Source organism: Hyperolius riggenbachi, chromosome 12 (genome assembly GCF_040937935.1).
Source record: "Hyperolius riggenbachi isolate aHypRig1 chromosome 12, aHypRig1.pri, whole genome shotgun sequence".
In the NCBI taxonomy this organism is placed as follows: domain Eukaryota; kingdom Metazoa; phylum Chordata; class Amphibia; order Anura; family Hyperoliidae; genus Hyperolius; species Hyperolius riggenbachi.
Window position 1 is genome coordinate 88,524,576 of NC_090657.1, and position 13,756 is coordinate 88,538,331.

The 13,756-nt window shown below is 44.7% G+C and overlaps 1 protein-coding gene across 3 annotated transcripts in view; it reads left to right on the plus strand.

Annotated features, from left to right (window-relative positions):
- Positions 1–13,756, plus strand: part of CNTD1 (cyclin N-terminal domain containing 1) — a 96,076-nt gene that overhangs the window by 14,135 nt on the left and 68,185 nt on the right. For all 3 annotated transcript variants that reach the window (XM_068261901.1, XM_068261900.1, XM_068261899.1), the window contains exon 3: positions 5,564–5,639. In XM_068261901.1, the coding sequence (XP_068118002.1) occupies positions 5,564–5,639 (76 nt within the window). The remainder of the gene's footprint in view (positions 1–5,563; positions 5,640–13,756) is intronic.

A 13,756-nucleotide genomic window follows, 5' to 3' on the forward strand; every position in this document is an offset into this window, starting at 1 on the left:
CCTCAATGTGAGGGGATTTAATTCACCCCCTAAAGGACATTCGCCTCTATTAGGAGACACCACCCAGATATAGTGTGTCTCCAGGAAACACACTTTTCAGGCACCTCCAGCCCACGATATTTTCATAGCCAGTACTCCAGGTTTTTCACTGCTAACGCACCCAAATAACAGAGTTATGGTTCTTGTTAGGAATTCTCTTCCATTGGTGGTGGAATCCTGTGAACTAGACCCAGAGGGTCGATTTATCAAACTAGTAGGATCATTATACAACAAAAAATTGTACCTGATAAATTTTTATGCCCCTCCTGAGTCAGCCTTACAGGCCTTTTCTGCAGTCCAAAAGTCCCTTGACATAGGACCAAACACGATGTTCGTTTGGTGTGAAGATTTCAATCTTACTCTCAATGATAAATTAGATAAGTCCAAACCTACAAAAGATAAACTCTCTAAAAAACAAGGCTCACGCCTACAGATAATGCTGGATGATAATTTCTTAGTTGACGCATGGAGCGATCACTTTTTAGTTACGACGTCAGTCGTCCCCTCTATACAATATATCAGACACATCCCGAATACTCTCTCTGATCATGATACCCTTTTATTATGTTTGGACTTCAATATTAAACCCACACAACGACCTTGTTGGCAGTTAAATGAGTCCCTCATAACAAATGAAAAAACAAGACCCATTATCACTGAGCAGCTTTCAGAATATTTTAACTTAAATGACAGAGATGATATCTCCCCGGTTTCAATTTGGATGGCTCATAAGACACTGTGGCTGTATTATTAAACTGGCATCGCAGTCTAAGAAGTCCTTCATGCAACTGACAGACAATCTTCATTTTAAACTAATAAGACTGTAACACCTACACCAAATCGACCCATCCATCTATCTTCTTAAACAAATAAAAGACACCAAGGCACAATTAGACCTTTTATTAGCAAAATCAACTGAAAAAGCTCTTCGTATGACAAAAGCTAAATACTACAGGTATGCCAATAAACCTGACTCATGGCTTGCAAAAAAATTAAGGAGCCAACAAAAGATGAATACAATAAGTAGGATTCGTACCACCAATGGAAATATCTCCAGTAGCCCTGACAAGATCTATTCTGCCTTTCATGCCTATTACACTAAACTATATGCCCACTCTTCCACTGCCCCTCCATCCGATGTAGATTCCTTTTTATCCTCCCTTCACTTACCAACTTTAACGACAAAGGCAGCAAAACAACTTAATGCACTTTTTACAGAAGAAGAGGTTGAGGATACTATAAAAAAAACGTAAGCTGCATAAAGCCCCAGGACCAGACGGTTTGAGCTCTATCTACTATAAAAAGTTTTGCCATATCTTAGTTCCCTATCTTACTAAATGCCTTAATTTTATAAGAACTAAACCTCTCTCCCAGCCTGAATTTTTGGAGGCCCACATCACAGCAATATCTAAGCCCGACAGAGATTTGTTAGACACCAAAAATTACAGACCAATTGCATTACTAAATCTTGACTATAAAATTCTTACAAGTATTTTAGCGCAACGTCTTAACAAACTCCTCCCCTTTTTAGTGGAGAAAGACCAAGTGGGCTTTGTTCCGCACAGGCAGGCCTCCGACAACATTCACAGAACTCTGAATATATTATATCATGCTAAAGCCTCAAGCTCTCAACTTATCACTTTAGCTTTAGATATCGAAAAAGCTTTTGATACTATCTCCTGGGACTTTATGAAATGTGTGTTGAAGAGGGCAGGCCTGTGCGGTTCATTCCTCCACATTATTGAGCAACTATATTCAACCCCCATTGCATATCTTAAACTTCCTAGCTCATCTCCAACTGCAATTCCTATAAAACATGGCACCCGACAAGGCTGCCCTCTTTCCCCGGCGTTTTTCGCACTTGTGATGGAGCCCCTGGCCTGTGCCATACGCCACAACACTGACATCAAAGGCTACCAGATAGGAGACGTAGAATATAAGCTCAGCTTATTTGCTGATGACGTTCTATTAACCTTGACCCAGCCAACCATCACAGTGCCTAATTTGCTGAAAGAGCTGAAGCATTTTGAATTTGTGTCAGGATTAAAGCTCAATTATGACAAATCGGAAGCAATGTTTACTAATTATCCAGTGGGCATGGGTGATTATATATGTAGAATATTTAAATTCAAATACCAACCTCATTATCTTAACTATTTGACATTCCTGGACGTGAAACTCACGTCCAGGAAGCCATGTGCGCCCCTGCGCGTCCACGCGGCCGATCGCGCGCGTGCACGCGCGCTCCCGGCCGGCCGTTTGTTAGCCAGTGAATCGGGCAACGGTGCCCGATCACTGATTCCTCTCCCCCGCAGAAAAAGCGACAGCTTCTCTCGGAAGCTACGCTTTTTCTGCTTCCTATGTCGCTCTAAGCGTACGTGGTACGCTTAGAGTGACGTCACTGTAAACAACTCATGGCTGCCATCTTGTGGCCAAAAAGTAAACTACATCTAAATGTTAAATAAAAATAAAAATACACGTATATTTACAAAAAAAAATACAATTTCAATCCCACCCTCCCAAAAATACCCACATAAAATGTTTAATTAAAAAAAACAAAAAAACATTACAATAAAAAAAAAAAACCACAAATATTTACCTAAGGGTCTAAACTTTTTAAATATCTATGTAAAGATGAAATATTTCTTTTTTTTTTATTATTATAAGCTTGTAAATAGTGAGGAATGCAAAACGGAAAAAATGCACTTTTATTTCCAAATAAAATATTGTCGCCATACATTGTGTTAGGGACATAATTTAAATGGTGTAATAACCGGGACAAATGGGCATATACAATACGTGGGTTTTAATTATGGAGGCATGTATTATTTTAAAACTATAATTGCCGAAAAGTGAGAAATAATGATTTGTTTCCGTTTTTTTCTTATTCTTCCTTTTAAAATGCATTTACAGTAAAGTGGCTCTTAGTAAAATGTACCCCCCAAAGAAAGCCTAATTGGTGGCGGAAAAAACAAGATATAAATCAGTTCATTGTGATAAGTAGTAATAAAGTTATAGGCTAATGAATGGGAGGTGAACACTGTTCGGATGCATGAAGCGAAAAACGACTGAATGCGAACTGGTTAAATACCTAGGAGTAAAAATTCCCCACGACCCTTTTTCTATCTTTCATTGGAACTACACCCCTTTATTTAAAGAACTCCACAAACTACTTGAATCCTGGATGAATCCGAGCATATCGTGGGCTGGATGTTTAACAGCCGTTAAGATGACACTTCTCCCCAAGATCATGTACTATTTTAGAACTTTTCCCATCCCATTATCGAAAAAGGTGCTGGAACCCCTGCAGAAACCTATTTTTCTTTTTATTTGGCAAAAAAAGAAGCCAAGAATCAAATGTAGCTTCATGCTATTGCATAAAAAAGAAGAGGGGATGTCAGTCCCTAATCTCTATAAATATTATCAAGCCTCCCAATTGGCTTTTCTACCCATGCTGTATTTGGGGCCCCACGTACCTAAATGGATTCAGCTAGAAAATGAGTTAATATACCCCCTGTCATGGAAGGGAATATTGTGGTCCCAACATTGGTCACCTAAACTTCTTAAGAAAAGATCCCCATACTCATACTATACCTTCATGGTGTGGAGGAAGGTCAGATTTAAAGAGACTCTGTAACAACAAAAACCTCCCCTGGGGGGTACTCACCTCGGATGGGGGAAGCCTCCGGATCCTAATGAGGCTTCCCACGCCGTCCTCTGTCCCACGGGGGTCTCGCTGCAGCCCTCCGAACAGCCGGCGACAGAGCCGACTGTAGCTTCAATATTTACCTTTGCTGGCTCCAGCGGGGGCGCTGTGGCTGCTTTCGGCACGGAAATAGACGGAAATACCCGATCTCCGTCGGGTCCGCTCTACTGCGCAGGCGCCGGAAACTTGCGCCTGCGCAGTAGAGCAGACCCGACGGCGATCGGGTATTTCCGCCTACTTCGGAGCCGACAGCCGTCAGAGCGCCTGCGCAGGAGCCAGGAAGGTAAATATTACGTCACCGCTGCACGGAGGGCTGCAGCGGGACCCCTGACGGATGGAGGATGGCGTGGGAAGCCTCATTAGGATCCGGAGGCTTCCCCCACCCGAGGTGAGTACCCCCCAGGGGACGTTTTGTCGTTACAGTTCCTCTTTAAGTTTGGCCTTCAATCACACCCCTCACGCCTATTAGAACTCTTTATGAACCCTGACTTCTCTGAGGGGCTCCAGATAAAGAGATTTAGTTGTTGGACATTTCATAAACTTACCACTCTCAGAAGCTTTCTCATAGGAGGTAAAATCTGTTCCCTTAAATCATTCATAGAAAATAATCAGGTCCCTCAGGCAGAATATTTTAGGCTATCCCAACTGTTTCATTGTATACGATCCATATCCACTTTGAGTCAAGAACTGAAGCTGTCCTCTTTGGAATCAATATGTCTTTCGGACCCATTACGAAAGGGAACTCTTTCTATGCTTTATGCAGTCCTTAATGCTGCCTCCAGTGAGTCCAAATTTTCATTTCAACATGAATGAGAAGATGACTGTCAGCAGACTCTAGATGAGGAACAATGGCTCCAATGTTTTGATACGCTTTCCAGGGGTAGTCTCTTAGTAACTCACATGGAGGTACCATTACGAATTTTGCATAGGACATACCTGGTACCTGCCAGATTACACCAAATATACCCAGATAGGGACCCCTTCTGTTTTCGAGGATGCCAGGAAAGAGGTACTATGTTACATACTTGGTGGTCGTGCCCGGTAGCTGGTGGTATGTGGAAGAAAATCCTCAGATTAATTAATAGGATCTTAGACCTGCACCTCACCCTTGATCCGTTTATTTTCCTATTGGCCCTTCAGCCCAAAACTGTGACAGCTGCCAAACATAAATTAATACAGTTTATAACTAATGCATGTAAAACATACATAGCATCTCAGTGGCAGAAGCCTAAGCTACATTATAAGGTGATCCTTGAACGTATACATGACCTAATGATCAACGAAAAGATTAAAGTGAATCTACTAGACACGACACACCATTTTGAAAAGGTTTGGCTCCCATGGATACAGAACATGTCCTCTATAGGAATACGCAATAGCTTATCATACCTTTAGGGCTTGAACTACCCCTCACTTGGATGTATAATGTGAGGTGGGCATCCCTGGTCTGACCCGTTCTACCCGTTGGTTTTCTGTTATAGTTCTGTATTTAACTGGCATACTTGCTCTTTGCTTTGTATGCCATAATACCTAGCCTACCACGAAGGACATGAAGCAACCAAAGAGATGATCTTAGCATAACCAGAAAAAACTTTAAAAATTAACAGCAGACATATGCCTATAGAAAATCTTTAGAAGTCTGTTTAACTATACCGGTAATGTTTTGGATTAGACAAATGTCAAACAACCAACTGTTGATATGTATAACGACCTGTTTTGTTTTGGATATTTTTTGTAAGCTTTTTATTGCAATGATTTTCTATACACCTGCAAATAAAAGTCTTTGAAACTAATTAAAGTGAATGTTTTATTTTGCAGAACTCGTCTTCTTGCTGTCGGAACACTGGTGCCAAGATTGTTCCACTAAGTACCAAGCAGTGGAAATTCTTGACAGGTACAACTAACAGATGAGCAGACATATTGGTGTGAACATTTTGCAGCTGCTTTTCTTTACTGAGTATCCTGTGCAATATATAAAGGGTCGCTAAACCAAAGGTGCACCCTGTTTCCCTACACTAGCAGTCATAAACAATGAATTTCCATTCATGCTACTGTATAATTTGTCATGGTCATTTCAAGGTCTAGATTTGTACTCTCCAGTGCCCAAGGCAAGTTGTCACCAACCCCCCCCCCCCCATTCTGTCCTACACCCTGACTAGTGATCACTGGTTTGAAAGGTTTGCCCTCCATTCTGCTGCTCCGCCCTCCATATGACAAAGAAGCAATGCATGCTCTATCCACTCACACTCCCTGTAATTTTGCTCTCCTGCCGACGTGCACAGCTGTCCACAGTGTTCTAGGCATGCATAGAAATGATGCTCATGTATGAGCTGCACTTGTCAAGTATGTGTACCCATCCCATACCCATAACAATCCCGGCCTCGGCTGCTGTGCACATCCGGACAGGAGTGCAAAATTATAGAGAACGAGAGTGGACAGAGCATGCACTGCTTCCTTGTCCTCTGTGTGACCTGCTGCAGTGGGATCCACAAATTGGGCAGTGCAATGAAGAGAAACCCATCCAAAACAGGGAACGGGTAATTAGAATTATCCCATATGACACACACTGGCATAGACATGGGGCCTGATTCACAAAGCGGTGCTAACCCAGTGTAAACTTTTAGGCGTGCTAACCTTGCACCACTAAGTTAGCACCCCTTTGTGCTGCTGATCGCGCGCAAAGTCCCGGGCGCAATCGCGCAGATGCGCGCGCAAAGTCGCATAGGGTTTAATGGCCTGCTCGCGTAAAACTTTAGTTTATTTTTATCATGCCTAAACTGAGTTTAGGCGTGATAATGGGCTTTTCACAGGCGTGCAAACACTTTGCACCGCTTTGTGAATCAGGACCTTAGTGTCTGCTCAGGTGTCCTGTAAACAGTGACAATTTAGCACTTACGGGTGATCTAAGACAAGTTAAAGAAGGACAAATCTTAAAGGACAACTGAAGTGAGAAGAATATGGGGATTGCCATATTTATTTCCTGTTAAACAATACCAGTTGCCTGGCAGCGATGCTGATCTGTTTGGCTGCAATAGTGTCTGAATAACACCAGAAGCAAGCATGCAGCTAATCATGTCAGATCAGACAATAATGGCAGGAACACCTGATCTGCTGCATGCTTGTTCAGGGTCTATTGCTAAAAGTATTAGAGGTAGAAGATAAGCAGGAGAGCCAGGAAACTGGTATTGCTTGAAAGGAAATAAATATGGCAGTGTCACGGAACAGCCGTGAGAAACGAGAACGCAATCGGTTTATTGCGCCGATTGCCCTTGATTGTAGTCAGGCCAGTGATTTAGAGACTGACATTCCTGTTTTTTTTAAATAGGCAGTTTTTTTTCCCCTGTTAGCAGCTGGCAGGAAGACTGGCTCAAAGTTTGTCTAAGCTGATCTCACATTCAGATGTTAATTAAAGGAGCCAACAGGGCCTTTCATAGAGGGAGATCCCAGGAAGCTAGACACAGCTGGACTCCAGCCAGCCTGGCTCCAGCCTTAGCAGGAAGAAATGAATGTACTATATAATCTTTTGCCCATTTACAGAATACAATAAATAGGGTGGTTATGAGAGCGGTATCATTGGATCCGTAGGGTCATGCTGGATCTCTTGATACCAGTCGAGAGGGGCCCGGGGCCCCTACAACCCAGGTATGAATCTTCTCAGGAACCTGATCTGCTGCACTAGCCATGTCGGATATCATATTAATCTGTATTTTCCAACAAGTATGAAGCTGTTACCCCCCTAAATATAACGTGTATGGTTCAGGAGTTACAGCATTTCATAAGTTTAGCCCTAAAATCTCTCAGAGGGAATGAACTGTCATTGGTTGGTGACTCAGAGGGGCCGGCATTGCCACACCCCCAAACCAGCTTCATCAAAAGCACCTGGCCAGCAGGTGGGCATAGAGTCCTCCCATTCCATCCATATGAGAACATCCTGCTACCAGCCAGAGGACATAGGGCTGGTGGCCATTTTGCTGAACTTTGAATGAAGCTCTGAAACAAAGGACACATGTGCTAGCGGCCATCTTGATTGGCCATCTTCTGTAACCTGGAACAAAGAATTCTGCTGAACTTTGATTGAAACCAAGAGCTTTAAGAACTTGAAACCGTTTTGCTTGAACTTTATGATTTTCCCACAAAAGGACATATTTCCACAAACCATAAGTATTTTCTCCCTTTTTATTTCATACTGGCTATTACTGTCTTAATAATTGTTGATTTTAATAATTGTCTGTATATATTAATTATTTATATTGCCGTGAATAAACGACTTCCTCCAAGTCATTCACTGTTCCGCTACCCTGCTTTTCAGCCGTACACAGGAACTGATCCCAAGTCTCTGGAGAGACGCTACTATTGGTTGTTTTTGGCTAGACAGAATACAGCGTGTTTAAACCGTTTTTATTTGCAGGATCAGTCAGGCAGTCGGGTCCACGGGCCCCTACCCGTGGTGGTGGCAGTATACCCTGAATCGTGTGTGAGTTGTAATCACCCATATCTCACAGGCTCCCTTCTGGTTTGTCTGCGGCTAATTCTTAACGGTTCCTGCGCATTGACTGCGACCAGAGTTTGCACGATCTGTGCGCTGGCACCGTCTAGAAGGCCAATTGCGGTCAGCCACTAGGGCTCTTGTGATAGGCAGCCTCCATATGCCTCTTGCTTTATTTGTCCTTTAAAATTACTTGAAGGAAGCAGCACTGCTCTTGAAAAAATAGCTCTTTCTTGAGACACGTAATGAAAATCACATGTCAGTAATGGGCTTAGATGCAGCTACAGCCCGCTGTTTTGAATGCTTCTTTATCTAGCTGCAAGCTCATAAAAATTAGTTAGCAGGAAATTTTGAAACAGGATGATACCATTTATTGGCTAACTAAAAAGAAAAGGGGTAATCTGTTCTGCAATAGCTGTGGATAGTGTATGCTCAGTGGGTGGATAGTATGTGCTCTGCCTCTGACACAGGAGATCCGGATTTGAATCTTCCCTCTTCCAGTTCAGTAAGCCAGCATCTACTTAGTAGGAGACCTGTAACGATCGGTGTCAGCACACAGAGAGAATCTGAGTATTGGTGATCTGCAGTATCACCAAGAATACAGATATATACCTGATTATTGATGATCTGCAGAATCACCGATAATCCAAGTATAACTAACCTCTGGACACCTAGATAGTGTGAGTGTTTGGTGCAACAGTAATAACTTTGAGTAAAACCACCCGAGGAGCAGGTATTGGGCGAGGAGCAGTATGGGCGATACTGCCTTCTGAGAAGTACAATTGCCTTCCAGCAGCCTGAGACCTCCAAAGGGGTGGAGTCCCAGGCTGAAGGTAGGAGGGACCTGTGAGTGAGTGACACCTGAAGGTGGATGTCACTAGCAGGTCTGGAGACTATCTCTTAAAGGAGAGAGATAGCTCTCGAGGTCGGGCAAGCCAGGTCGGCAACACACGGACAGATAAGGTACAGAGACAGTAGGCTGATTCGGTATCCAAGGCAGGCAGGGTTGGCAACAGATAATCAGATATGCGTAGGTACCGAATCAGAGAGCAGAGGGATAGTCAGGAAAGCAGTAGGTCATAACAGATATCAAACAATGCCTAGTCTTGGGTGTGAGGTCGTGGTCTCTACACCCTGGAACTAGTCTGAAGTATAACAGAATGATAACACAAGTCCCTAAGCTGGGGTGTGAGGTCCGTGGTCTCGACACCCTGGAACTAGTCTGAATAATAACACAATGATAACACAAGTTCCCTAATCTTGGGTGTGAGGTCCGTGGTCTCGACACCCTGGAACTAGTCTGAATAATAACACAATGATAACACAAGTTCCCTAATCTTAGGTGTGAGGTCCGTGGTCTCGACACCCTGGAACTAGTCTGAATAATAACACAATGATAAACAGAAGTAATCTGGCTCAGTGTGAATTCCCAGGTCCTCCTGGTTCAAACACACTGTAGGATCTGACTAAGGTCTGAGTGCTTCCACGTAGTGTTCGCAACGGCAGACAACCTGAGACTGACCAGCAGTAATTATATATAGAGCAGTGCTCTCCGGCGTCACCCATCAGTGATTGACCAATAGTCACTTGCTTTGAGGTCAGCTGACCAACCTGGTCAGCTGATCCCTCCTTGGCTGTCATAAAGGTTCTGCCTCTCAGTGCGCGAGCGCGTATTCCTGAATCTGTGTGAACCAACAGACCCAGCCACACCAGACGCATGCTGACGCGTGCAAACCGCCGAGCTGGACGCGGAATCAGCCGCCTTGCTGTCAGTGCACGCGGCGGCTTTTCCGCGTTTCCTTACAGTACCCCCCCCCCCCCCCGAGGAGTGGACTCCGGACACCTCCCACCAGGTTTTCCAGGGTGCAAGTCATGGAATTCCTTCTTCAATTCCTCTGCGTGCATACGACAGTCTGGCACCCAAGTTCTCTCCTCTATGCCATACCCTTTCCAGTGAACCAGATACTGCACGGAGTTCTGCACAAGCCGTGAGTCCAGAATTTTCTCAATTTCATACTCAGGTTGGTCATCAATCAACACAGGGGGGGGGGGGGGGGGGGGGGCGGAATCCACATGCACCGCCGGCTTGAGTAAGGACACATGAAATGATCTCACACCTCGCATGCTGGTAGGGAGATCAATGGCATAAGTGACATTATTGATTTTTCTGGTCACTGGAAAAGGACCCACAAATCTGGGACCTAACTTGGGTGACAGTTGCTTTAAAGCCAAATGTCGTGTGGACACCCAGACCAAATCTCCTGGAAAAAATTCCCATTCTATGGAACGTCTCCTGTCAGCCTGTTTCTTCTGGTTTTGAAAAGCCCTCCCCAGATTTTCTTTAACCATTTCCCAAATCTGCTTTAAAAACCTCTGCCAATTCTCCAGGGCTGGAAATGGAGTAGAAGCCACTGGCAATGGGGTAAACTTAGGTGACCTTCCCGTCACCACCTGAAATGGGGAAAATCCTGAAGAGGAACTTTTCAGATTGTTGTGTGCAAATTCTGCAAACGGCAAAAATTTTACCCAGACGGTTTGTGCATCTGCAACATAACATCTCAGAAACTGTTCCAGGGACTGATTGACTCTTTCGGTCTGGCCATTGGTCTGTGGGTGGTAGCCTGATGAGAAAGAAAGCTCCATGTCTAACTGATGGCAGAATGCCCTCCAAAACTTGGAAACAAATTGGACTCCCCGATCTGACACTATATTTTCCGGAATGCCATGCAGCCGGAAAATGTGCTGGATGAAGAGATCAGCCAATTCCTGGGCCGAGGGGAGTCCCTTCAGGGGAACAAACTGAGCCATCTAACTGAATCGATCGACTACCACCCAAATGACTGTCATGCCCTCAGACCTGGGGAGTTCGCCCACAAAATCCTTGGACAAATGTGTCCAAGGTTCACTCTGAACTGGTAAAGGCTGCAATGTTCCAACAGGTGCCTGACGGGAGGGTTTGCTCCTAGCACACACTGCACACTCTCTTACATACTCCTTACAGTCTGTTGCCAATGACGGCCACCAAGCACATCTAGCAATTAAATCCTGAGTTCTGGTGGCCCCAGGATGCCCAGCATTCTTGTGGGAATGAAACAGCTGCAACAGTTGTAGGCGAAAAGGCAATGGTACATACATGACCCCCTCAGGCTTCCCCTCTGGAACATCTTGTTGAAACAGACTCAGAGTGACTGTCCAGTCTTTCCAGGTCTCAGTGGCTGCCAGGACCACCTTCTGAGGGATAATGGTCTCAGGGTCTGAGGGCTGTGCTGTCCCGGGCTCAAAACACCTGGATAAGGCATCAGCCTTGATGTTCTTACTACCAGGGGTATTCGTGATTACAAATCTGAATCTTGAGAAAAATAACGACCACCGGGCCTGTCGGGGGCTAAGTCTCTTAGCGCCCTCAATGTACTCCAAATTTTTGTGGTCAGTGTAAACTGTAATGGTGTGTTCTGCCCCTTCTAGCCAATGTCGCCACTCCTCAAAGGCCAATTTGATGGCTAGAAGTTCCCTATTGCCTATATCGTAGTTTTTCTCTGCGGGTGAAAACCTATGGGAAAAATAGGCACAAGGATGCAGTTTTCCCTGTAGACCAGAACGCTGAGACAGCACAGCCCCTACCCCTACCTCTGAGGCATATACCTCCACGATAAAGGGAAAGGTGACGTCTACATGTCTCAGTATGGGTGCAGAACAGAACAATTTCTTCAGAGTGGAGAAAGCAGCATGGGCCTCTGGGGACCAGTGGTGAGTATCTGCCCCTTTCTTGGTGAGACTGGTGAGAGGCGAGATCACAGTAGAGTACCCTTTTATGAACCTCCTGTAGTAGTTGGCGAACCCCAGGAATCTCTGGAGAGCTTTCAGTCCTACAGGTTGGGGCCATTCCAAGACAGCTGAAACCTTTCCAGGGTCTATAGAGAGGCCAGAGGTCGAGATTATGTACCCCAGAAAGGCGACAGAGGTCACTTCGAAATGCACTTTTCCAATTTAGCACACAGCATATTCTGTCTCAATTTCCGTAACACAAACCCAACATGTTTCCTGTGTTCTAAGAGGTTGGATGAGAAAATTAGTATATCGTCTAAGTACACTAAGACGAATTTGCCCAACACCTCTCTGAAGATCTCGTTAATCAGCTCTTGGAAGACGGCAGGGGCGTTACACAACCCGAAGGGCATCACTAGGTACTCGTAATGCCCGTCGGGCGTGTTAAAGGCCGTCTTCCATTCATCACCGTCCCTGATACGCACAAGGTTGTATGCACCCCTCAAATCCAGCTTCGAGAAAATCTTAGCCTTGGTGACCTGAGTAAACAAATCGTCAATTAAAAGCAAAGGATAAAGAATTTTTTACTGTAATCTTATTTAAGCCCCGATAATCAATGCATGGACGGAGGCCTCCATCCTTCTCTTTCACAAAAAAGAATCCTGCCCTGCTGGTGACCGAGAGGGACGAATAAAGCCTTTAGCTAAATTTTCGCGGATGTATTCTTGCATAGCTAATTTCTCTGGCCTAGATAAATTATAGAGATGACCTCTAGGGGGCATACAACCAGACCTGAGATCAATGGGACAATCAAAAGGACGGTGAGGAGGAAGTTTATCTGCTGACTTGGGACTAAACACGTCCGCAAATTCTGAATACTGGTCTGGCAAACCTTCCATCTGAATCTTGGTGTTACCCAAGGTTACCTTCGCTAAACAATGATGATAACAATGGGTAGACCAGCTCGTTAGCTGACCTGAAGCCCAATTGATCTGAGGAGAGTGAAGTTGTAACCATGGCATACCAAGAATGATCGTGGAAGTTGTCATTCGCAAGACCAGAAACTGCAGACTCTCTTTATGTAACACCCCCACCATAACCCTTAACTCTGGGGTCTGAGACAGAGGGTATTTACTCTGCAGAGGAGAGTCGTCCACTGCAGTGACCAGAGTCAGTTGATTCAAAGGGGAAATAGGAATCCCCAATTTCTTAGCAAATTCATAATCCATAAAATTGGCTGCTGAGCCAGAGTCAATGAAGGCCTCCGTGGTCTCTGTTTGATTCTTCCAAAATATGGTACAAGGGAGGAGCAAACGTTTATCATCTAGAGGTAAAAACTGCGCGCCTAGGGTATTACCTCCGACTACACCTAGGCGGCAGCGTTTCCCGACTTCTTGGGACAATTCTGTACTCTGTGACCCTCCTCTGCACAGTATAGATAGAGCTGCTCTGTTTTTCTGCGACTCTGCTCCACCCGGGACAATTTTGACTGACCAATCTGCATTGGTTCTGGTGGAGGTGAAACGGGTGGAGGTGAGGCATAGGAAACATATCTCACATTGTTCCTACTCCGAGTCTGTTTTTGGTAACGTAGACGACGCTCAACCCTGACTGCTAATGAAATGGCCTCATCAATAGACTTCGTCTCAGGATGACCCAACATTAGATCAGACACCGCGTCTGACAACCCTGACAAAAAACAGTCTAGAAGTGCGAATGAGCCCCATCTAGCCGAAACTGCCCATTTTCTGAACTCAACT